The 27,228-nt window shown below is 42.3% G+C and overlaps 1 protein-coding gene across 1 annotated transcript in view; it reads right to left on the reverse strand.

The window, feature by feature from the left end:
* Nucleotides 1–2,875: 2,875 nt before the first annotated feature.
* Nucleotides 2,876–27,228, reverse strand: part of znf281a (zinc finger protein 281a) — a 34,166-nt gene continuing 9,813 nt past the window's right edge. The window contains exons 7-8 of the mRNA XM_056288614.1: nucleotides 3,921–4,498; nucleotides 2,876–3,890 (exon numbers count right to left, since the gene is read on the reverse strand). Coding sequence (XP_056144589.1) covers nucleotides 2,876–3,890; nucleotides 3,921–4,498 — 1,593 coding nt within the window. The remainder of the gene's footprint in view (nucleotides 3,891–3,920; nucleotides 4,499–27,228) is intronic.

Genomic DNA, 27,228 nt, shown 5'->3' on the forward strand with positions numbered 1-27,228 from the left:
ACAGATGCTGATAGAGCATTTATGGGACGGCATTTATTCATTCACACACAAACACACAATGCATTCATGCTGTTGTACCAAACTTCTATAACGCCACTTAAGACAAAGGAGGAGAAATGCTTTATGGTAACATTTTATTTTTTTTATTCTTATTTTAGCATTTTATTTTTTCCCTAATCAGATTTAAATTCATTGGACAATTATAGCCTCGTGAAACGTGTCACAAGAATCCGGAAGAAAATAAAAATGGAGCATAACATCTGCTACAAAATTTGGTCGTGACAAGAAGAGGGAAAGAAAGACGACATAAATAAAAATACATCCTTATATGGTGTCAAAATTAAGTTGTAGTGTTGTGTCCATTTTCTGTAAACAATAAGCACACGCCATGGGAAGAAACAGGTTTTGTTTGGAGGAGACAGGAAATCCAGCGACAGACTGTTGGAATCAGGCGTTTACAGAGATCCTTAAACAACAACATCACATAAATGTCCTTTACACAAATGTCCCAAAAATACCCACAAAAAGTCATGACATTTAAACTACAGCATCTCGTCTACATACACCAACCTCCAGTCCTGCTGTACAGATATGAGGTATATGAGTCTGGCAACCTGAACACTGCGTTTACCCCCGAACCACTTCACACACTTCTCTTCTCTTTTCTCATCTCATCTCATCTCCTGTGGCATCGCACCACTACCGTTATTCAACCATGTGTTATGATTGCTTTAAACAAGGAGAGTTAAAGGGTTAAAAGAAATCGTTCCCAGCACTTAAGCCCAGTTTTATCAGAGGAAGACACCGGAGTTATTGTTGGATTTAAAATGCACAGCATGAACACATTTTCAGGATTATTCTTCTGGAAAGCAAGAAATTACATCTAATACTTTCTATATTTTTCAGAAAAAATCTTGCGCTGCATGGATTTCTCATGATTCAGGCACCCAATTTCTGTGAGGAAAAACACACTTTCTACTGGCGGCACACATGGAAGTCCAGATCAGCAGTTTGTTAAAAATGAGCACAATTTCATCCACCGCGAGATCTCCTCATGCACGGCTGCTGGAGCAACAGTAGAAGAAATACAGTGACTAAAATATGTTATCAAATTTAATAATAAATCAAAACCGCTAAATTGGGTAACAATTAAAATCTAAAACTAGGGGGTGTGAATTACTCTTACATTATATCATTAATTTTTTTGTTTAATAATCCCACCCTCCGACAATCTACCTCCTTCCCTAAACATAAAAAGAGACACTTTTTAATAAAAACGATATATCCCATGATCACACCCACCCACCCACCATCCCTTACAAACCTGACCCCCCTCAACCACCCAAACATCCAACACAAACTATGCCAGTCAAACACAGGAAGCTTCCATCACAGACCCTGACATGTCCAAACCCCGCCGCACCTGCCCAAACAGGTCAGCATCTCTTCCAGAAGTCTGCCCGTTGCTGATGTCTGAGTTTTCTTGATCCGATTAGGGTTGTTTATTCAATGTAATAAACGGCTCAAAGTGCTAATTGGATTCTTTAAAGAAAAATAAGAATTGAAGAGGAAGGGGGCAAGAAGGAAAAAGGCAATTCTTTTGCTAACCAACAGCAACCTCTATTGGCCAAAGAAAAGCCCTAACCTAATTTTTGTTTCCCAAAAATATCAAGGACTACATCTGCCCCCTAAGACTCCCTCTTCATACTTCACAGGGTGGTTCCCCAGAATGATTAAATCTGTTATCTTACATAATATATATTCTTATAAATATATATATATATATATATATATATATATATATATATATATATATATATATATATGTGTGTGTGTGTGTGTGTGTGTGAGTGTGTGTATATACACACACATTATATATATATATATATATTATATATATGTATATTATATACACACATATACATATATACACATATACATATATATGTATGTATATGTGTGTATATATATAATATACATATATATAATATATATGTGTGTATATATACATATACACACATATACATATATAAATATAAATATATATATTATATATATATTATATATACACACATATACATACACACACACACACACACATATATATATATATATATATATATATATATATATATATATATATATATATATATGGCCCTTATTGAACAAAACAGGAGTTTCACATTGAAATGAAAGTACCATAATCTCTATATAGCCAAGTGGAAAGTGTTCTCAGTGTTAGGTGAGCTGGCAGCAATCCATTATTCGTCTTTCATTAGCTAAGAACTAAAACATATAAAAAAAAATAAAAATAATAATTATCTTTACACTTCTGAAATAAGAACTAACTGCAGCTCACAGGCTTCTTCTTTTCCACTTTTTCCTGAGTAAAACTTGTAACCTTGTAACAGACTTTTTTTGCTATTTCAGATCTGGGCTACTCCCTGCCATTATTGTTATTTCCATTATTGTTCTACAATTGTAAAGTTGATTGCTAAAACACATAAGCTGATGGAAAAAGAAGCAAGTCCATTGCTACTGTATGCTTGTTTTAAAAGTACTTTCAATTTAAAAATCCACAAGCAGACCTATTAACACTAATATGAAATTAATTAACAAAGTCAATACATATTTAACTTAAAAATGGGATATCTAAAAAAAAATTGCATTTGTAGGAGGCCTTGTGGGCTTATCCCAGGAGAATGTGACATATAAACATTGTCTTGGTATATTAATTAAAAAAAACACTTAAAAATATCAATGATATCAATAACAATAATAACAATAACAATAATAATATAGGAGCATTTAAAAAAAGAAAAATAATCAAAAAGAAAACTTGAAATTACAACAAAGTTCTCACCCTCCTAGGCCCTCATCTGAAGCTTTGGCTTGTTGGAGTTTTGGAACCTGTACTTGCTGGCTCACTTACATTGACTAACAAACTACTATACCCTGAGAATTCAGACACAGGTGTCCTTATCCTGTGGTCCCCCTCCCCGCTGGAGTCAGTGCCATAAGACAAGCCATGGCCATCGGACTTGAACTGAGAGCCAAAGGCCTGGGCAAAGTTCGCTATTTGATAGGAAGGTTTGGAGGTCTCTAGAGGAGCAAGATCCTGTGAGGGTGCCAGAGGATACCCTGTGGTACCATTCTTGGCTGGCTGCTGATCCTTCTGGCTGCTCAGGTCTGATGGGCTGATCTGGTATGAGGAAGGGGGAGAGGAGGAGTGCTGCTTCTCTATCTGGTCAGTAAGCTCCTGAGATGGGGTGAGCTGCTGGTGAGTGGAAGGCTCCAGGCTGCTCAGATGGTAGCTGTGCTGTGGCGAAGAGCCTGACAGCATTGCAAAGTGTGACTTTGGCATGGAGGAGGGCAGGGAGGGCGAGGCCACTGACTGGCCAAACCCACAATCCAGGGGAGAAGCAGTGTAGATGTTCTTGTCAGAGTAGAGGGGATTACCAAGGTGGGAGCTGGTGAAAGTTCCAGAGACCGGTGGTGCAGGGCCCAAAGAAAAGTTGGTGCTGTTGCTGGTGCGCTCCAATGCCTGCAGCAGGAAGCGGGAGTACTCATGCATGATAACAGCCTTGTCTCCAGAAGGGCTGGGGGTATCAGCATTATGGCCTACGTCAGTACCATCAGTTGAAGGAGGATGGAGTTCCACATGCTGGTCACTGATGTCAAAATGCACATCATGGTGCGAACTGTCGGATTTTTGTGTGTAGTGATCCAGTAAGCTCTGCAGCACCTCATCTGGGATCCCAGTCTTGTCGTGTTTGTCAACCCCCATGGGAGAGGAGTCTAGCAGACTCAGGGGCGTGTCGCTGTCCATCACACCCTGAATGACCGACTGTTGGGAAGACAAGTGACCCACACTAACCTCATAATCACTGCTTGCTCCTGCAGCTACCCCGGTCCCAGACGTGGATGCATTGTTTGCTGCATTAAGGTAGCGTCTCTTCTTGAGAAACTGCATGGCATCGTCATAGTTGCTGCTCGTGGGGCCTGCTTTGGCCCCGTTACTCTGCATGAGACCAAGGCCATCCATGCCCCCACCCTGCTCCACCGAACTCGATTTCGCCTGTCCCAGCCCCACTTTCTCCAGCCCCTTACGATTGGCTTTCTTAAATGCCATCTTTGGAGCTCGGCCCTGGTGCCCCAGCTGCATGCTGGGTCCTGGCTCAGCAGAGGAGAGTGCAGTTTGATTTTCTGCAGAGTATTCATCAACACCATATCCTTCAGCTATTGCTCCATGAACATGCGAGGCTGCTAACCCCACTCCTCCCACACCCTTTTTCCTCTTACGCTCCCCTCCCTCTCCAGAGTTCTTGGACCTTCCCCGTTTTCTGCCAGGAGCCCCACCATTTCCCTGAGTGATTCCATAGCTGCCATGCCCCATATCTGCACAACCAAGGTCCAGCATCCCAGGTTCCAGTCCTTTCTTTATGGCTTCTCCACAGGTTCGCTTGTGCTTGAGTAATCGGTCTGTCCTGGAAAAATACTGGCAGACAGAGACACTGTGTGAGTCACACATGCAGAAACATAAAATGTATTTTTAAAAGACGTGATAAACAGAAGTAATATATTTTGTTAGTGTCATTCTAAGCTCGCACACTCCTTAAACAATCCTAAATAGTAGTTGTGTGACTTCGTTATGAACAGAGAAATATGGGATCAGTCTTGTGTTTTATCTTTATTACTAAATAATAGAATATAACAATACACAAATAAAAGGGGATATTGATAATGAATATTTACAGTTAATGTTTCTTATCAATAACTTTTTACATATTTATTTAGACATGTTTCAATGCATGTGTCACTGCCCTATGCATTTATAAAGAGGCACTTTGTTTAAGCCACCAAAGGTCAGGACCCCAAGTTGTTGTCCAGGTATCTTGACCATCAAGAACAGGTGAAGTGAGAGAGAGAAAAAAACAAGACCACATATATGTGCCAATTACTGTTTTAAGAAAGATTGTAACTTCCAGTTTTCTTCTTTCTTTTTTTTAACTAAAGCTTTCAAATCATATCCATTGTCTGAGTCATCATTAGAAGACTTTCAATGTAGTTATTAGGATTGGGCAATATGTCATAATTTCCCACCAGCCATCACCAGCCCAACAAGATGATGTTGCTCTTCCTGAGGTTTCCCACATCTTTTCCTGATAAGGTTTTTCTTGTGGAGCTTTTTCTCATTCAGGTCTAGGGTCCAAAGATAGAAAGTGTCGTATGTCGTATAACCAAGGCTCAGCGTTTTCGGTTTTTACCCATTTTCACCAAAATTTTTTTAAAAAGGAGCAAATCGGTTTAAACTGATTTTCACCCGGATCTTATGTTTCCACTGATTATTTTCACCGAAAAATACCGTACAAATAAAGACTGATAAATTCCCGGATTTTTTTTGAAAAAATAAAAACCGAAAATGCTGAGCCTTGCGTATACTGTTGTATATTGTAGATTGTAAAGCAGTGATGGAACCAGATTTGTTTCAAATTGCATTTGCCACCACGTGGTGGTTGTTCTGAGTAGTTCCTCTTGTTAAACCCGGAAAATGGAAGTACTTCACTTCCCCTCAGGATCTTGCAAGAGACAGCCGCATGTTACCACTGGCTACAACCCAATGCCATCCTCTCCTTCATGGCATCATCTGTGAATTGCGTTGTTTATTAGCATAAAAGTAACAGGTTTATCATTATTTGTTTGAAAATGATTGGTGTTTAGCTAGCCATGCTTTGTCTAAGTCAGTAATGGTTGACTTTGTCCTTTGTTGTTAGTACAATAAAATCCTTTTTGGTTAGTTCAGACTGCTGACGAGCTGCATCGTTAGTCCCCACATGCACTATCACGCGGTTGGTAGAAGATGGAAGCAAGCTAAGCAGCCCCGGGAGCTTTGCCAGGATGACAGGGACCGTGGCTCAAGGGAAACTGTGTGTAGCTGTGTTAAAGAAACGGATGTTCCTTATTATGGAATCCCCCACTATTAACTTAGTTGGGGAGAAGAGGGGACGAGGAACCGACGGCTGTGGTTTCTCAGGGTTGGAGACAGAATAATCTTTTTCCAGAGGCAGTGCTAATGTCGCTGGCTGACGAAAGGGTGTCTGGGCTGGCAAGTGTTGTAACGAGGCAGCGACAACAAACCTGCAAAAGGAATTCCCTGCCAACTTGGGACAAGGAAGACTTCCATTTCTGACCATGGCTTCTCTCAGTCTTAAGACAGGAGTCACTGGCCGGGATGAGGGCCGATGATTTTACCAGAACTACATCAGTGCCACTGTGTGGATATAGGGCATTATGCTTTTTAAAGATCAGGCAAATCAGCCATACCAAATTGTCCCTGGGTGTGTGTGTGCGTGCGTGCGTGCGTGCGCGCCCTGTGATGGCCTGGCGGTGTGTGCCCGCCGGCTGCTCAATGACTGCCGGGATAGGCTCCAACAGCCCGGGACCCTGAGAGCAGGATAAGCGGTTTGGATAATGGATAGATGGAAAATCAGAGCTTGTTATACTGACATGTAAACAAATGGTATTGCTTTGCATTTACAGATTTACCTTATACTTAGCCTATAACATATGGGGTGGTGCAAGATGTCATGTAGCCCTTAAGTTAAGCTTTGTTTGATATTGCGCAGTAGTGTAACATTTTCATGTATATATATACCTGTTCTTTGTTCACAGTATCACTCTTAATCCTGATTAAACTGCCAAATTCAACACATCTGTTTGTTCCTTGGAGCTTGGTTAGGAGAGTGCTTAGTTGTCTGTATAGCTGAGTATACGTTCATGGGGACAACACTTAGCAAGGACAGAAGAAAAAGCCCTTTAGGAGTACCTTGTGAATTTGGGCTATACAAATAAATTTGACTTGACAATCAGGCTGGACCCGAATATCCAAGGAACCGGATATTCATTCGTTGGGTAAGTATTCGGTTTCAATTTTGGGACTGGGATATTTGTTTTGTTGTTGTTGTGTTTTTTTTTGTCGCTAAATGTAGGCTATCAATAAAGGCGAACAACAAAATACATTTATCAGCCTATACTTGTACTATATTTATAATTGTTAATTGTACTGTGAAAATGTGGGACTATATATGCTGCGGTGCGTGACATCCCTCTCACTCACAGCAGTGACGTCACGCTTCAGTTCACCTTGGCCGCTAAAGGGAAGACAAAATGCCGAAGACCTCAGCTGTGTGGTGACACTTTAAACTGAGCGATGTGACAAGGCAGTGTGCCAAATATGCAATTTGATACTGGCCTACCACAGTGGCACAACAAGCATGATAAATCACCTGAATGCTGCAAGTAGTATGCTATTCTTATATGGTGTAAAAAACTAAGACTATCCTGCTAGCAAACTTAGCTGTTTTCCAGTCGCCATTATCAAGCTGCTTTTATCCGCCGTTTAAACAGTAACATTACACATGATAAAAACGCACACTTACTTTGTTTGGAAAATAGTTTCAACTGATCCGAATAGTTAAAATAATTCATAAGGAGTAACGTGGGAACATCTGGGGCTAAGGTAATTATTGGCTTAAAAAAGCCTATAATAACTTGTCCATGGGTGTATCCCCAGGCATTGCAGCCATCAACATCCTCAACCACACCTATGGACATATGCACAAAAAAATATTCGAATGGGTTCGAACCTATGTGTTTTTCTTTAGAGGGAATGATCGAACGTCATTTTTGGCCAGTTTTGACAGTCCTAGCGGATGCCTTCGGCATTCCAAATTACAAGCAAGTAGCTTTTTATTTATGTATTTTTATTTGAATGTTTGGAAATAAATTGTTTTTAAATTGTGTGCTGTGCTGCTGTTGTTATAACTGCACTAATTGACCTTTCGCAAAGTCCCCCTCCCCCTTAGTTACTATTGCTATGCCCATCAAGCGTTTCAGAACCATCCAGGAAGTAGCCAGAAAACCCCAAAACATGAAGGAAGAAATCCGTGCATTCCCAGAGAAAACAAGTGATGTATTTTGGAGTAATTCGTCCTTAATATCATCCCGTGAAAGGCAGAAGGGGTTACAGTATGCAGGAGGGATACATTCAGAATATTAAAAGTAAAACTGACTTGCGTGGACTCTGGGCTGCCGGGTGCGACTATAATTGAGGGTAAAGCTTACCGGTCGCAATCAAAGAATGAGAAACCCCATCAACTAATTCTGAAATATATTATGGACCAATTGTGCTCTTGCGCTGTAGGGTAAGTTAAATATTTCAGCTAATATTGGTGTATTTTTAATAATCCATTGTCAACATCATCGAGTAACGTTGACAACTAAAATCAAACTGGAATGTGGAAAATTCATGAAGTAGCAGTCCCATTTAGAGTTTTTATAGCAGTCCGGTTTAGAGTCAGGTCCGTTAACAGTCTCACCATAGTTCCACTAAAGTCCCGTCCGTGTATCAGTTCCATTACATTCCTGTCCGAGTGTCTCACCCAGGTCCCCTGTCCATCTCCTGGCCGCCCTCTGGCCGCCCCCGTCCGTCTCTTGTCCATCCTGAGCGTCCCATGTCCCGTTGGTATTGATAGTATTGCCCCTACGCAGTACGCACTAGGTTTCCCCATTCATAATCCCAACCAATTTATTGGTTTTTGGTTAAATATCAATCTTTTTGGAATCATATGGCGCAAAAATAGACACCAGGTTTTAGGTATTGATATTTAGATTGGATCACTGCCACAGGTGTTGTACGTATAGAAACCAAGGCACTGAACACACTTTTAAAACTGTTATTAACGGTCGGTGGGGGGGGGGGGGGTAGTTTCGGCAGGTAACTTGTAAGAAATATAAAAATATTGTATGTCATCCTTTTTACACATCATATAACAAGTTGGAGGGGCAGAAGCAAGTCACATACGTAGGTGTGCAGCGTTACGTGGACATCTGTTAGCAGATATGATCCCTTTTTGAAGTTACGTTGATTATATAACAGGTCTTTACTGGAAGTTTTGTTTATTTATTGAAGCATGGTACCACCTTTATCAATACACCCAACAGATCTTTACGTTAAAGATTCAGAAATTATTATTAAAGAAAAACACCCTGACACGGCAGCGTCACCACTAAACCTAGAAACTTAACCCCATTAAATATTGTCTTTGAGTAATGAGTAATAAGGTGGGACACGCTGCTTGCTAACATCGACTTTAATGAGCTATAATTGAGGCTTATTACGTGATAATTTATGGTTACAGCTACTAAGCAGATTGCAGGACACTTTTGCCATCTTGTATTTCAAGCACTAAATACGAGAACTGAGAAGGGTAGGGCATAATCATAAATATCTTATTAAAACTTTAACCCGCTTTTTTATAGCAACAGTTTAATGATTTAATACCACCTCATTATATCATAAGCCATCAGCTGAGACATATTAGCGACGTCATAATGGTTTCAGGTGTCTGACACAAGGTCGAATTATTATTATTGAGTTTGCGTTGGTAGCACCCATCGAAGTATGTAACACTAACAAACGTAGGAACCCAACAGTGAACACTAACAGTAACAGCATATTTTCGAGATTTCGCTTTTTGCATGTACGTCGTGAAAACTTTGACGACCTGGTACGTTGCCTCATTACAGCTGATCGCGGTAATGTTTTGGTTTAGAAATATTTCACATGTCATCCAACAACCATACCAAGTTTCATGATCAACAGGCAAGTGGTTCAGCCAAAATAAAACTCCAGCGTTAACAAAACTTACGAAAATCGTGGTTTTTTTGTGATTTTTGGCTGATTTGGGCGTGTCCTCCTTGGTGCAACTTTCTAAGATTCGACTTAACTTTTTTCAATGCACAATGTAGACCCTTGGTAATAACAATTGTGGTCCACAACCCCAGGGATGGCCCACATTCGTCAAAATAAGCCTGCCCAATTTGGTCATTTTTACGTCTACATTTTCAAAATTAGGCCTAACTTTAATTTCCTCCGTGAAGGACATAGATAAAAACAAATTCAGGATGATTTTCGGAAACGATTTTTCATCATATCAAACCTATCTCAACGTCTGCTGGGTGTAAAATTAATTTTAAAAAGTGTGGTTCTCGCAAAAATCGATAATAAAATTATCTGGTTTGATGACATCATAATGACGTCACAATGAAGCCATAGAATTTTCTCAATGCTTTTAATGCACAGTCCAAACGATTATCTTTCAGACTCCTGGTCGAAAAAGGCTGTATCTATTATGGTTTTCTCGAAATAATGCCGCCCGTTTTGTTAAAAAACCGTCTATCCCGTCATATACACTACCGTTCAAAAGTTTGGGATCACCCAAACAATTTTGTGTTTTCCATGAAAAGTCACACTTATTCACCACCATATGTTGTGAAATGAATAGAAAATAGAGTCAAGACATTGACAAGGTTAGAAATAATGATTTGTATTTGAAATAAGATTTTTTTTACATCAAACTTTGCTTTCGTCAAAGAATCCTCCATTTGCAGCAATTACAGCATTGCAGACCTTTGGCATTCTAGCTGTTAATTTGTTGAGGTAATCTGGAGAAATTGCACCCCACGCTTCCAGAAGCAGCTCCCACAAGTTGGATTGGTTGGATGGGCACTTCTTGCGTATCATACGGTCAAGCTGCTCCCACAACAGCTCAATGGGGTTCAGATCTGGTGACTGCGCTGGCCACTCCATTACCGATAGAATACCAGCTACCTGCTTCTGCTCTAAATAGTTCTTGCACAATTTGGAGGTGTGTTTAGGGTCATTGTCCTGTTGTAGGATGAAATTGGCTCCAATCAAGCGCTGTCCACTGGGTATGGCATGGCGTTGCAAAATGGAGTGATAGCCTTCCTTATTCAGAATCCCTTTTACCCTGTACAAATCTCCCACCTTACCAGCACCAAAGCAACCCCAGACCATCACATTACCTCCACCATGCTTAACAGATGGCGTCAGGCATTCTTCCAGCATCTTTTCATTTGTTCTGCGTCTCACAAACGTTCTTCTTTGTGATCCAAACACCTCAAACTTGGATTCATCCGTCCACAACACTTTTTTCCAGTCTTCCTCTGTCCAATGTCTGTGTTCTTTTGCCCATCTTAATCTTTTTCTTTTATTGGTCAGTCTCAGATATGGCTTTTTCTTTGCCACTCTGCCCTGAAGCCCAGAATCCCGCAGCCGCCTCTTCACTGTAGATGTTGACACTGGTGTTTTGCGGGTACTATTTAATGAAGATGCCAGTTGGGGACCTGTGAGGCGTCTGTTTCTCAAACTAGAGACTCTAATGTACTTATCTTCTTGCTCAGTTGTGCAACGCGGCCTCCCACTTCTTTTTCTACTCTGGTTAGAGCCTGTTTGTGCTGTCCTCTGAAGGGAGTAGTACACACCGGTGTAGGAAATCTTCAATTTCTTAGCAATTTCTCGCATGGAATAGCCTTCATTTCTAAGAACAAGAATAGACTGTCGAGTTTCAGATGAAAGTTCTCTTTTTCTGGCCATTTTGAGCGTTTAATTGACCCCACAAATGTGATGCTCCAGAAACTCAATCTGCTCAAAGAAGTGCCCATCCAACCAATCCAACTTGTGGGAGCTGCTTCTGGAAGCGTGGGGTGCAATTTCTCCAGATTACCTCAACAAATTAACAGCTAGAATGCCAAAGGTCTGCAATGCTGTAATTGCTGCAAATGGAGGATTCTTTGACGAAAGCAAAATTTGATGTAAAAAAAATCTTATTTCAAATACAAATCATTATTTCTAACCTTGTCAATGTCTTGACTCTATTTTCTATTCATTTCACAACATATGGTGGTGAATAAGTGTGACTTTTCATGGAAAACACAAAATTGTTTGGGTGATCCCAAACTTTTGAACGGTAGTGTATATATCTTACACTGAATTACGGAAAATTTTGAGCGATCACTACACAAAAGCTAAACATTCTAGGGGCTTGAAATTTTGCGAGCTCCATATTTTGTATCGAAACACAAAGCATACAAATTTTCAGCGATATTGGTGGACTTTAAGGTTCTTAAACAGAGCCCTGAAAAACCGCATTTGCGTGAAAACGTGTGTTTTTAGTATTACTGTCTGGCAAGCGTTTTTTGGTTCTTTGCTCTAGCATCTTCTACGATCCTTGCACTGAACTGTGGTTATTCTAACGTGTTTTTGGTTGACACCTCGGCTCTAGGGGCTCGAAAAAAGTCACAGGGGTTTCCCTATTCGCGCTTGCCAGTGCAGTAATGAACAATAGAAACCTAAGATGGGCATCCAACACAGACACAATCATCACAAAGGCCCAGTAGAGGATGTACATTCTCTGCCAGCTCAAGAAGCTCAACCTGCCTGAGGAACTGTTGATTCAGTTCTACACTGCAATAATCTAGTCTGTCCTCTTGCATATCCATCACTGTCTGGTTTGATTCAGCCACCAAACAGGACAGGGACAGACTACAACTGATAGTTAGGTCTGCAGAGAAAATCACTGGTGCCAACCTGTCCTCCGTTAAACACCTCCTCACTGCAGACCCATCACACCCAGGTCACAACCTGTTCCAACTCCTCCCCATCTGGTTGGTGCTACAGAGCACTGTACCCCAAAACAACCAGATATAAAAACAGTTTCTTTCCACGAGCTGTCATTCAAATCCAACCATGTTGTATACACTGTACTGTACATTGTACGTATACTGGTACGCTCTGTCATGTCCATCTACCTCAGGCACGTATGTAAGTAATCTGCTAACACCTATTTTAGCATCTCTGATATATTCTCTGCATCACTGCACTTTATCACCTCTTATTTTGCCTGTATAAGTCAATCCTTGTGTATATATATCTGAAGATTGTTGTGTTGTAATTCTATGTTAAGTACACTGAGAGAGCCATGAAACCGGAGTCATATTCCATGTATGTGCAAACCTACATGGCCAATAAACATGATTGATTCTGATTTACACATAAAACAACTTTTGCTGGCACAATGGAAAAAAAACGGACGATTTGGCCCTTGGAGAAAGCTAATTGGAGAACCCTGATCTAAAGGAACCATAGAAGGCTATTGATTAGACCCAACTTATGGAATTATTTTCAGAAAAGGGCACCATCTGGAGGTTGATAGCCAAACGGACTGCCTGGTGGGGCGGTTTGTGGTAGAGACTAGACAGATCAGTTAAGTCGTGCCTGAGAGATACTAGGAACAGCTTCACTCAATTTTGAAGAGATGTGCCCCACCGTGACAGACGTGAATGCTACAGTAAATTCTAGCCCTCTCCCATTTGTGCATAATGAAATGGATGAACCACTGATGCCAGCTCAGTTCCTGGAAGGCTGGTGACTCACCTATCTGCCACCTAAGTCATTTCCAGCTGACAATCAGCATCCAATGACAATCAGAGAGGAAATGACTTGTCAATAGAGATACAAGGAGAGACTTGTGTCCAGTTTTTGGAATAGCTGGAGAAATGACTACTTGTTGGACTTAAATTCAGCACACCACTGCAACAGCTCTAATTCTACTTTGCCAAAGCTGGGTGATGTAGCACTCATCAGAGAGGATAACATGCCAAGGTAAACCTGGAAGCTAGGGAGGATTGAAGCGCTGTTTCCAGGTAGAGATGGCCAAGTGAGGTCATGTGCGGCTCGCACAACCTCAGGGATGGTGCTGAGAAGACCAATTCAGTTGGTGTGTCTTTGGAGTTATAGATGGACTGTTATTCACCGCAGGGGCGGGTGTTATAAGTTTATAGAGAATCAACTACTACTACTATTTCCAGCTGCACCCGTTAGGGGTCGCCACAGTGGATCATCTGTTTCCATTTCTTCCTGTCCTCTGCATCTTCCTCTGTCTCACCAGCCACCTGCATGTCCTTTCTCACCACATCCACAAAACTCCTCTTTGGTCTTCCTCTTTTCGTCTTTCCTAGCAGCTCCATATTCAAAATCCTTCTCCCAACATACCCAGCATCTCTCCTCCACACATCCAAGCCATCTCAATCTTGCCTCTCTTGCTTTGTCTCCAAACCGTCCAACCTGAACTGTCCCTCTAATATAACCATTCCTAATACTGTCCTTCTTCATCACTCCCAATGAAAGTCTTAGCAACCTCGACTCTACCACCTCAAGCTCCGCCTCCTGTCTTTTCGTCAGTGCCACTGTCTCCAAACCGTATAACATAGCTGGTCTCACTACCATCTTGTAAACCTTCTCTTTAACTCTTGCTGGTACCCTTCTGTCGCAAATCACTTCTGACACTCTTCTCCACCCACTCCACCCTGCCTGCATTCTCTTCTTCACCTCTCTTCCACACTACCCGTTACTTTAGACAGTTGGTCCCAAGTATTTAAACTCATACGCCTTCGTATGAGTTTAAATACCATTCCACTTTCCTCCCTCTCATTCATGCATAGGTATTCTGTTTTGCTCCTACTAACTTTAATTCCTCTTCTCTCCAGTGCATACCTCCACCTCTCCAGGCTCTCCTCAACTTGCACCCTACTCTCGCTACAAATCACAATGTCATCTGCAAACACCATAGTCAATGGAGACTCCTGCCTGATCTCGTCTGTCAACCTGTCCATCACCATTGCAAACAAGAAAGCCCTCAGAGCCAATCCTTGATGTAATCCAACCTCCACCTTGAAACCATCTGTCATTCCAACCACACACTGTCCCACTTCCCTCACACATACCCTGCACCACTCCTACGTACTTCTCTGCAACTCCTGACTTCCTCATACAATACCACACCTGCTCTCGGCACCCTGTCGTATGCTTTCTCTAAATCCACAAGGACACAATGTAACTCCTTCTGGCCTTCTCTATACTTCTCAATCCACACCCTCAAAGCAAACATTGCATCTGTAGTGCTCTTTTGTGGCATGAAACCATATTGCTGCTTGCTAATCGTCACCCCTTCTCTTAACCTAGCTTCTATTACTCTTTCCCATATGTTCATGCTGTAGCTGATCAACTGTTCGGCCTCAAGAACACTGCACAGACATTCCAGCGCCTCATGGATTCGGTGCTACAGGACCTGCCTTTTGTTTTCGTCTATCTAGACTACATCCTCATCACCAGCACCTCCAAAACTGAACACTGTCCCACCTCCAGACTCTTTTCGAGCAGCTCAGCCAGCACAGACTGATCGTCAATCCAGCCAAGTGCCAGATTGGGCTGACAACCATCGACTTCCTCGGACACCGAGTCACCAAAGATGGGGTGGTACCCCTCCCGTCAAAGGTGGACGCCATCATGAACTTACCGCAACCGCTCACAGTCAAGTCCTTACAGGAGTTCCTCAGCATGGTGAACTTTTACCACCGCTTTATCCCCCGAGCTGCTCAACTCATGCGACCCCTGTATGAGGCCCTGAAAGGCAAGGCCACCAAACACACTGCAGACTGGTCTGCGGAGAGGGACAAGGCGTTTGTGGACACTAAGACTGCTCTGGCTGACACAAGAATGCTGGCGTACCCATCACCCAAGACTCCGATCGCCATTACTACAGACGCTTCAGAGTGCGCAGTTGAGGCGGTGCACGGCCAGTGGGTGAATGGCGCTTGGCAGCCGCTCGCTTTCTTCAGCCAACAGTTACGCCCCGGTGAACAGAAGTATAGCAGTTTTGATCGGGAACTTCTCGCTCTCTACCTCGCCATTCGACACTTCCGTTCCCTGCTGGAGGCCCACCAGTTCACAGCGTTTGTGAACCAAAAACCACTGACGTTTGCCATGGCCAAGGTGGCTGAGCTGTGGTCCACCTGCCAGCAACAACAGCTCTCCTACATCTTGGAGTTAACTACGGATGTACAGCGTGTTACTGGCAAAACCAACCTCGTCACCGACTGCCTCCCCCAGGCCATTGCAGGGGCCATCCACTTGGGTCTTCATTACGCCCGCATGGCAGCTGACCAGGCCGCTGACCCAAAAGTGCAGGCTTTCAGGATGGCTGTCACAGGGCTGCAGTTAGAGGACGTGGCTTTCGACGATGCTGGCACCACGCTCCTGTGCGGCGTCTCCACAAGTCAGCTCTGGCCTGTCATTCCCACTGGCTGGAGGTGGCATGTTTTTGACACTGTCCATGGCCTCTCCCACCCTGGCAAAAAGCCGTCTCAAAGACTAGTGGCAGCCCAGTTCATCTGGCACGGGCTCAAAAAAGATGTGAGAGACTGGGCTGACAACTGAGTGGAGTGTCAGTGCTCTAAAGTGCACCGCCACACCAGAGCCCCCCTGGCACAGTTCCCAGTCATTCCCACTTTGCCCTTGTTTCTAGTCATTACTTGCGAAATTATCCTGGTTATCAACACTGTTGCTTTCAGATTAAATTGAGGATTTCTATTGCCTTCCATCCACTAGCTGCATGAAAACTGGAGTTTCTGTTCTGTTGATAAATCATCCTGTACATACATTTCCACAACTGGGTACGAAACAGTTCATTAACCCATGCAGAGTTGGTAATGAGAAGTTGGAAGTTGCACAGAAATGGAAACATTGCTGATTCATTTTCATCAAGCAAGTACTGTAAATGCTGCCCGTGTTATTGTTCACTCTTGTATCTTTATCCTTCAGCATAGCTAAGTAGGGCACTCCAGACGTCCCTCTACCTAGCAACACCCTCCAACTCCCCCTGGGGGATCCCAAGGCGTTCCCAGGCCAGATTGGACATGTAGTCCCTCCAGCGAGTTCTGGGTCTACCCCGGGGTCTCCTCCCAGTTGGCTGTGCCTAGTAAACCTCCAAAGGAAGGAGCCCAGGAGGCATCCTAATCAGATGCCCGCACCACCTCAACTGGCTCCTTTCGACGCGAAGGAGCAGCGGCTCTACTCTGAGCTCCCTCCGGATGTCCGAGCTCCTCACCCTATCTCTAAGGCTGAGCCCAGACACCCTACGGAAGAAACTCATTTCAGCTGCTTGTATCTGCGATCTCACCCTTTCGGTCACTACCCAAAACTGATGACCATAGACGAGGGTTGGAACGAAGATTGACTGGTAAATTGAGAGCTTTGCCTTCCGGCTCAGCTCCCTCTTCACCACAATGGTCCAGTACAATGTCCACATTGCTGCTGATGCTGCACAAATCCGCCTTTCAATCTCCCGCTCCATCCTACCCTCACTCGTGAACAAGACCCCGAGATACTTGAACTCCTTCACTTGAGGCAACAACTCATCCCCAACCTGGAGGGAGCAATCCACCATTTTCCAGTAGAGGACCATGGCCTCAGACTTGGAGGTGCTGACTCTCATCCCAACCATTTCACACTCAGCTGCAAACCGCCCCAGTGTGCGCTGGAGGTTGCGTTCTGATGAAGCCAACAAAACCACATCAACTGCGAAGAGCAGAGATGCAATTCTGAGGTTTCCAAAATGGACACACTCCTGACCTTGGCTGTGCCTTGAGATCCTGTCCATGAATATCACAAACAGAATCGGAGACAAGGACAACCTTGGCAGAGTCTGACACCCACCGAAAACATGTTTGACTTTGTGCCGAGAATGTGGACACAGCTCCCACTTTGGTTATACAAGGACTTCAACGCTCACATGGGCAACGATGGAGAAACTCTTGTATCTGTGCACCGAAAAGTTCCTGAGCATGTGCAGCATCTTGTTTACATAGAAAAGAAACTTGTTGCTATGGGGGTTTGTGAACATATTCAGAGAAAACCAAAATGTCCATGTCATTCATAATGATGAACTATGTAGGCCAAAATGAGGGTACAGCTCTTTGACCTGGTTAAACTGATTTTTGGAATAACGTGGAGTTCAATGGCTCACATTATGTCACTGTCTCTGTTGTTGGCTACAGTGTGGCTGCTGGTGAGTAGGAGATAATCATTGTTGGTTTCGATTTCAAATAGACCAGATCAATCATCAGGGAACTTTGGCATGAAAACCATTGAATTTGAATGGCAGCTGAGTTCGCAGGTGTTTGACAAGGAAATACTTAAAAAAACAGTAAAGGTGTAATTGCAATGACATATCAGGGGAGTTGCATTAGTACTTTGGTAGCTGATCATTTAAAAACAAAGATTTTACTTCCTGAACACTTTTGGGTGTATTTTATGGATTTTGGGCTACTGATCACAAAAATCACCTTAAAATGTTCCTGTCACATACCGTTTTGTAGACAACCTGTTTTTGTGATTTCCTGTCATATTTTAAGTCTACGAGTATATAATGCCCACAAACCAAGCTGTATTGGTCAGTCCAAGCATGCCTGGACATGCATTCAGTGTAGGTGCTATGCAAATGTTGTCTCAGGCATGCCTGGGCATGCTTATTCAGGTTAGATGCTGGCAGACAGGCTATAAAAGCTGCTCAAATTTACAGATGGTGTTTCGACGCATGTTGATGCACATGTTCTTCAGGCAATAGCATAGTGAGTATACTTAACAATAGGATTTATTGTCTTCAGGAAGATTTAATACAGCAGAAATGTCTCATCAATGTTGCAACAGCTGTGATACTTTCTGTTACATCTGTGGCGAGGATATGCTTAAGGCTCAAAGATGCACGATGACTGCACTTATTAAGAAAGCTCTACTTTGGATGTAAAACTGGTGATCAAGAGAAACCCTGGGCTCCTCACATTTTTTGTCCAGCATGTGCAGTCAACCTGAGAGCTTAGCTCAGAGGTACTCAGAAGTCAGTGCCATTTGCAGTCCCTGTGATATGGCTAGAACAGAAGGATCCTGGGACTTCTGTCTGACCAATGTATCTGGTTTCTCTACTAAAAATAAGAAATCTATTGAATACCCCAATCTGCCTTCAGCCATGAGACCAGCGCCACATGAGGACAGTTTGCCAATACCGAAGCCACCAGAGACATGGAGCCTCGATAAGGCACATGAAGATGCCACAACGCATGAACCAGATGTGGAAATGACACTGATCCAGATGTTGAACCCTTTATGCCTGGTTATCCTCATCCAGTGTTGTAGTCGAGTCACTAAACCTCGAGTCCGAGTTGAATCTCGAGTCCCCAGTGTTCGAGTGCGAGTCCCCAAAGAAGAGTCCAAGTCGAGTCCAAGTCCTCATTACCTGAGTCCGAGTCATCAAGGTTGAGTCTGAGTCGAGTTCCAAGATGGGCTCCAGTGCTCCACTCTGGCACCGTAAAAAAGGTCTACATTTAAAAAAGGTTTACATTTAACAAAAATGGCACAGCTTTCACCATTTCAAAGGGAGTTTATTTAATTTGTGACACAACAGCCAAACAAATGCACTCACAAGCATGTGCACACACACCAGTGTTGTAGTCAAGTCACTAAACTTCAAGTCCAAGTCGAGTCACGAGTCCTGAAAATCAGATCTCGAGTCGGACTCATATCCGAGTCCTGGACTCGAGTTGTACAACACTGTCTTTGTCTGATAACACAGCCAGAATTAAATGACCCTTCGATTTGTCAAAAGCTAAAGGAGAACTACTTGGTTCAAGATTGAAAGGATGGGGTTGGCTGTCACCAGGTACACAGATTTCTATCTTTCAGAACCATAGAGAACATTTGACAAACTTCTTTACGCAGGTTGACAGCCTCTGTTTCTGCACTGACATTGATGAATTGTTCATGGCTTTGGGTTGTGTGCATGACCCACAACAATGACGTATTTTTATAGATTCGTCAAAGTTCAGCCTGAAAGCTGTCTTGTTACACAATGACAATGTCCACCCTTCACTATCCATCGGCTTTGAAGTACACATGCAGTACACATGAAAGAAACCTAAAATAACATGGAACTGTTGTTGAAACACATACAGTAAAACCATTACAACTGGAACATCTGTGGTGATCTAAAAGTATTGGCACTGCTACTAGGAATGCAGCTCGGATATACAAAGTACTGTTGTTTCCTTCGTGAATGGGATAGTCGTGCTAAAGAGTCACATTACATTAAAAAGAACTGGCCGCTCCATAAGCATTTCATTCCAGGGCAGAAAAGTGTGGTGCATAAACCACTTCTCAACCCAACAAAGATATTTCTGCCTCCTCTTCATATAAAAATCGGATTGATGACACATTTTGTGAAAGCAATGAACAAAGAAGGTGATGGATTTCACTATTTGAGACTGATGTTTCCAAGAATAACTGATGCCAAGGAAGGCATTTTTGTTGGTCCACAAATCAAGACAGGTCATCACTGACAGGAAGTTAGAAGATCTGCTAGTAGGGCCAGAGAAAATGGCATGGAAGGCATTTAAAGATGTTGCTGAGAATTTTCTTGTCAACTACAGACCACCAAACTACATTGAGCTGCTTGTAAACATGCTTAAAGCATACAAAACCATGAAGTGCAACATTTCATTGAAAATTCATTTTCTGCATTCACACTTGGACTTCCTCCCTCCTTATCTTGGTCCAGTCAGTCACTAACATCGTTAAAGCTTTCACCAGGGCATTGCGACCATGGAAAAGAGCTATCAGGGCAACTGGAATCCATCAATGCTATTGATGCTATTGACTATTGCAATGCTACTGACTATTGTTGGACACTGACATGAGAGGCACCAGATGCTGAGTACAAACAAAAAACAGCTGCAAAACATTTTAAGCTCAGTTGAACTAACACAATGTGTCAGCATCATTATGCTATTCAACATTTTAAATTCAATAAGTTATTTTAATGTTTCTCCAAATTCCTACATGATACAGCAAATCTGAAATTATTTTTGTGTTCAGCTTGACATTGTCTATCGTAATCTCTAATTTTTTTCAGGAAGCAAAATGTTTGGAAAAATTGGTTATGCAGTGACAGGTGCCAGTGTTTAGATCAATTTAGCGGCATTGGTGGTCAGTGTCATTTTAGCCGAACATCTGAATGGATTAATGATCCCACTCAATGGCTGGAGGTTCATACCACATTTACAACAATGGTACAGTATCGAGTCTGCAGGTAATGTTGATTTCTGTCATATATGACTTTTTCTGCCAGGAGATAGTTATATGTAGCTGGTCTTCTTAGTCTGTCCACTTTGTTTACTTTAATACTGTTGATGTGAACCCTGGTGATGTGGGAACATAGACGGAGCACAATCCAGGTGCAGTAGATCCTTTACATGGAATCTTGAAATGATCAAGGCAAAGGATAAACCATGTTGTATAGTCTACTGTATGAACTGAACAGATTCATGTTTTAATAATGCAATGTTGGTACAGAACAAATACATTTATAATTCCTGTACGGAAAGTATATTCTATGACCTCCCTGTTAATAATGTTAATGCAAAACTTTGTTGCAAAACTTCATTCCCATGTCCTCTCCCCCTTCAATAACCTGTGCTTAGCTTTTGACAGGTGCTTTGACAGCTAGTGCTGAGAGATGGGTGTGTTATCATGATGCTAGCTTTATTAACCTTTTAATTTGCATTCCTATGAGGATAACCAATACCTGGGAGACTTTTAGGAGTACTTCGGAGCGCAGCAGGTTAAAATCGTTATAGCCTACTTTGTATCTAGCTATGTTGCATAGCTACATTTGCTACTGGTGCAATTACTGCAATAACCGCACTGATATTACATTGACTGGGGTTGTTTTCCAATCCACTGATGTCTTTGCATTTTCAGACTTTATTGTATTATTGTGCACAATAATAAAAAATGGGAATTATAAAATGTAGACTAGACGTATTATTTGCCAGTGATCAAGTATTCGCTGCAGACAAACAATTTTGCGATCGGGGTGCCATAGCTTTCCTTCGGGGTCCTCCCTCCAAATAGCCTGAAGCCATAAAATCCATCTTTTCCCCCCCTCCCTTTCCTAACTCAGTAGCAAGGAGAAACAAATGTGGTTGTGTGTTATTGTTTATGGTGCAGGACACCACACAGCAACTTTTAGGCATGACAACATCTACCTCCTATTTGTGCCAGTCAATTTTACTGCTTTGTTTTCAACCAAAACGGATGTGTCTGCCAAATCTGGTTCAAGCTGACATCACGTTGCTCTAGTCTATAGACCATGTCAAGAATAGGAAAAAAAGTTTCCCCAATGTACAAGTCACGGCAATCCTCCTGGCACTTAACAGCGTACACTATATTGCTCTGTTTGTGTGGGAGGACCCGATTCTTGGGGTGGACCAACGTGTGGTGCAGCATGTTTTGGGGTTTGAAAGCAACTGAGATGCAGTGTTTGGAAAATACATGTCTAAACTTTTCCGACACTCCTGCCACTTATGTATGTGGCAGGCTCATATGCAAATAAACTGATCGCTGGTTTCAGTCGTTATGCAACTGTATTGTTTCTAAGGGTGGGGATACCTGCAGTCAATTTAGACTGAAGATGTCACTTAGATCAGTGATGAAACATATCTGTCAATAAACGTTGTGTCCAGATGAACTGATTCACCTTTCTTTGATTTTCTTACCTGGATTATTGAGCATGCAAAAAGACAATGCAAAGAAAAAAAATCATGTTGCCATAGTCAAATAAAGATTTCATTTTTAAAGAAAATGTAAATTTATTAAAAAGTTTATTTTAAAGAAAATATGAATTTACTAAAAGGCTAATTATTACATATGTAGTAACCAAAAGTAAAATATTGACTTTATCAAGTAGGCTATAGTTTTCAGTAATTGATGAATCGGATAGACTGCAGTATGTTGGCTTTTAAATGCAGCTTCTTTCATCAATAATGTAGAATGACAATGGCTGACAGGAATAATAATAACTATTTATATAACACTTTTCTAAGACAATTTTACAAAGAAATAAAACCAGAAAAGGCACACTCCTGACATATTAACATGCAAAGATAATCGGAAATCAAATTGAACACAAGACAAAAGACCCTTACTTCTTGCACAACTTGTCCATCAAAAAAAAAAAAAAAAAGTAATTAAAGGCAAATTTGGACCCAGGATCACCACCCAGTCTAACAGCAGAAGCTGTTACTGGAAGTAGCCATTTCTGTGACTGGTGTGATCTGGTCTTTGTGACAGGAGTCCACTCAACTATCCCTAACATTTTATAGATAGAGGAGCTAGTTTAAGTGCTGAAATATTTCATGTACTGCTCTTATCCAAAAAATTTAGGAGTCTTAAAATTAGGAATTACATGCCCATTATTTTTAGGCTTTTCTCCACAACTGGCCAGTTAGGACCTACTTTAGCCTTAAGATGTTTATATGGCCCCAGGTTCATGAGACCTTTTGCATCTAAGAACTACATCACTATGCAGGAAGGTAACACAGAGATTAGTCAAAGATTTATTTTTTTTACTGTTTGCTTCTTTTTAGATGTGAAGCATCTTGTGATGAGAATGGTTGTGACCTACCTTTTTAATACACATTGCAGGGTCCAAAATTAACACTCGCCACCTGCCAAATGCGAGTAGATTTTCTGATTGGCGAGTAAATCTCTGAAGCCTACCCACCACATGGCGAGTAACAAAAAAAGTGAAATCCAACCACTTAATCCCCCCCCATCTCTCTCTCTCTCTCTCCTTAGCAATAGCAATAACATAGCAACAACAATAACAGAAATTAGCCAATCAAAGTGCATTAGAATGTTGCTAGACGCTACTGGCGGGTAACATTACACACACACTCGAGAGGAATAACGACAGCAGCACCCGTCAAACTCGGTACTAGCCTACTCTATTCTTTTAACTAACGTTAGCGAGCAACACCAGTTATATGGCAATATTTACAAGGCGCAAAACCACCATCAAAAAGACAACCATGCCCCGAAGAGGAGGAAGAAGACACCATCACCACCAAAACGAAAAAAATAAAGTTTAGTGAAAAGGGGAGGTATGAGGTATGAGGAGCTGCGAGAGGCAGGGAGTATAATACACAGACCGTGATAACTCCGTCTGTCACCAGTATGCCAAAAACCATAGCAATTAATTTGTCATCGGTAACAAGATAATGAAGGTAGAGGGTCCGCGGTGGTGTAGCAGTCTAAGCATCGGCTTTGTGTTGATGCAGTTGTCCACTGGGGACCGGGGTTTGCACCCCGGTCTCGTCAGATCCGACTATGGCCGGACTCGACGAAGCAGCAATAATCGGCAACACTGTCTTCAGGAGGGGGGCGAACTCGGCTTGTGTTCGTCACATGAACGCGTCTCTGTGTGTGTCGGAAAAAGAAGTGGTTCGGACTGGTTTCGCCTTGTCACGAAAGTGGCGAGGCATCTCTTTCGAGACTGCCGGCTGGAGAGATGCAGTTGGTGAACGCATGTAGTACGAGGGTGGGTGTTTGAACTAAAATAGGGATCGATTGGCCACTAAATTGGGAGAAAAAGGGAAAAATCAGAAATAAAAAATAAAAACATAATGAAGTTAGAAAACATCAAGGAACACGAGACCTCCAGATGTCACATTACCTGTATTAATGCCTCTCAGGCTCAATCGGAGCCTGTCCTCGCAACATCCTCCATAAAGGTGCTAATATGAACATGTTTAGGACTGTGCATGCCATTGGCAAGAAGACGAGACCACTCTCCGACTTCGAATGGATGTGCGAGTAAGTGAATTTAGTTGTCATTTCAAAATATCCTTATACAGCGTAAACAAAGTGCTGGCTGTAGCTAACGTTAGCCAGCTAGCACTAGTATGTGACACCTAGTTTCCACTAACGTTAGCTGTGTGCTAGCTTCAACACCATGAAACAGGTTAAAACTGATTGGCAGTCCAACCTCAACTCAGACACACTCGGATCTACTGATGGTGCAGCTGTCATCTCCCGAGATCAGGGAGTATGACCCAACCAGTGCTGTTGATCTGTGGCACTAAGACTCTGTCAGGAGCAGGAGGCCAGACTTCATGGACGGTGCAAAGAGTGGCTGCTGTAGAGTGAGAAGTAGTCTGGGACTAGGGATGGGCATGTGGAGCATTCGGGTAGTTATAATAATACTGCAAATAAAACATGAAATCATACTTGTAAAATTTTATCGTTTAACCATTGACTCATTTTACATAAAAATATTTTTGCTTCAGATCTGCTCTTGTCACATTTTTAAAGCTTTTATTCAACACAATACCTTATTTTCTCATTGATATGTACTGAAAACGTATGTATGGCACAAAAAAGGCAACTAATTATTTTGGCCGGTAAAAAATATGCTTGGCCGGTAGATTTTTTCATCTACCAGTCCCCTTGGCCGGGAAACCAAAAAGTTAATTTCGGACCCTGACATTGTATATAAAAAAATTAAAGACTACATTTTATTTATATATATATATACTATAAGAACCCCGCTACAATGTAGCGGTTTAGTTATCCACCCGTCTAAATCTCCCTCCTCTTCATCCTGCCAGCTAACCGCCTTCCCCATGCCCCTAAACCCCCCCCACTCCAACTCCCTCCCCCCAAATGCTCAGAATCATCTGAAATGCTGAGAAAAGTGGTTTTTAGCCATTTTTAGAAAATGCATATTTTGCATAATTATGCATAATTATGCATAATTTTAATTTTCGGGGATTTTTCCCTTACTCTCTGAGACAATACCTACAACCTCCAAAAAGAATTAGGATCATAAGTGCTTTAGTTTTCGGTCCCGCTATCTACACTAACACCACACACACACACATTACGAAAATATATGAGTAGATATATATATATTGTAAGCCTCACTGGTAAGAAAATTGGATAAATATATTTTTCCGCACACTCATATTCAATCACTTGGTTTACTTTCAGATTCCACAGAAATGTCATTACTCTATGACATTCAAAATCCTCAAAGAAATCAATGTTTTGATGCAAGTTTTAAAGTGTTTCTGATGTGTTGGTTTGCTTTTTTTGGGTTGTTGGCTGGCTAAAACCACTACTACTACTTTTGGCTGCTCTTATTAGGGGTCGCCACAGCGGATCATCCGTTTCCATTTCTTCCTGTCCTCTGCATCTTCCTCTGTCACATCAGCCACCTGCATGTCCTCCCTCACCACATCCATGAACCTCCTCTTTGGCCTCCCTCTTTTCTTCTTCCCTGGCAGCTCCATATTCATCATCCTTCTCCCAATATACCCAGCATCTCTGCTCCACATGTGTCCAAGCCATCTCAATCTTGCGTGCATTGTCTCCATACTGTCCAACCTCAGCAGTCCCTCTAATATAATCGTTCCTAATCCTGTCCTTCATCACTCCCAATGAAAATCTTAGCATCTTCAACTCTGCCACCTCCAGCTCCGCCTCCTGTCTTTTCGTCAGTGCCATTGTCTCCAAACCAACATAGCTGGTCTCACAACCATCTTGTAAACCTTCCCTTTAACTCTTGCTGGTACCCTTCTGTCGCAAATCACTCCTGACACTCTTCTCTACCCACTCCACCCTGCCTGCAGTCTCTTCTTCACCTCTCTTCTGCATTCTCCATTACTTTGGACAGTTGACCCAAATATTCAACCTCATACGCCTTCATCACCTCTACTCCTTGCATCCTCACCATTCCACTGTCTTCCCTTCGCATTCATGCAGAGACATTGCGTTTTCCTGCTACTGACTTTCATTCCTCCTCTTTCCAGTGCATACCTCCACCTCTCCAGGCTCTCCTCAACCTGCACCCTACTCTTGCTATAAATCACAATGTCATCTGCAAACATCATAGTCCACAGAGACTCCTGCCTGATCTCGTCCGTCAACCTGTCCATCATGCAAACAAGAAAGGGCTCAGAGCCAATCCTTTATGTAATCCCACCTCCACCTTCAACCCATCTGTCATTCCAGCCACACACCTCACCATTGTCAAACTTCCCTCATACAGATCCTGCACCACTCCTACATACTTCTCTGCAACTGCCGACTTCCTCATACAATACCACACCTCCTCTCTCGGCACGCTGTCATATGCTTTCTCTAAATCTACAAAGACACAATGTAACTCTTTCTTGCCTTCTCTATACTTCTCAATCAATACTCTCAAAGCAAACATTGCATCTGTAGTGCTCTTTCATGTCATGAAACCATACTGCTGCTCGCTAATCATCAACTCTTCTCTTAACCTAGCTTCGATTGCTCTTTCTCATGTCTTCATGCTGTGGCTGATCAACTTTATACTTCTGTAGATGCTACAGTTCTGCACATCACCCTTGTTCTTGAAAATCGGTACCAGTATGCTTCTTCTCCACTCCTCAGGCATCCTCTCACTTTTCAAGATTGTGTTAAACAATCGAGTTAAAAACTCCACTGCTATCTCTCCTAAACATCTCCATGCCTCCACAGCTTTGTTATCTGGACCAACTGCCTTTCCACTCTTCATCCTCTTCATAGCTGTCCTCACTTCCTCCTTGCTGATCTACTGCACTTCCTGATTCACTATCCCTACATCATCCAGCCTTCTCTGGCTCTCA

Source organism: Lampris incognitus, chromosome 10 (genome assembly GCF_029633865.1).
Source record: "Lampris incognitus isolate fLamInc1 chromosome 10, fLamInc1.hap2, whole genome shotgun sequence".
NCBI lineage: Eukaryota > Metazoa > Chordata > Actinopteri > Lampriformes > Lampridae > Lampris > Lampris incognitus.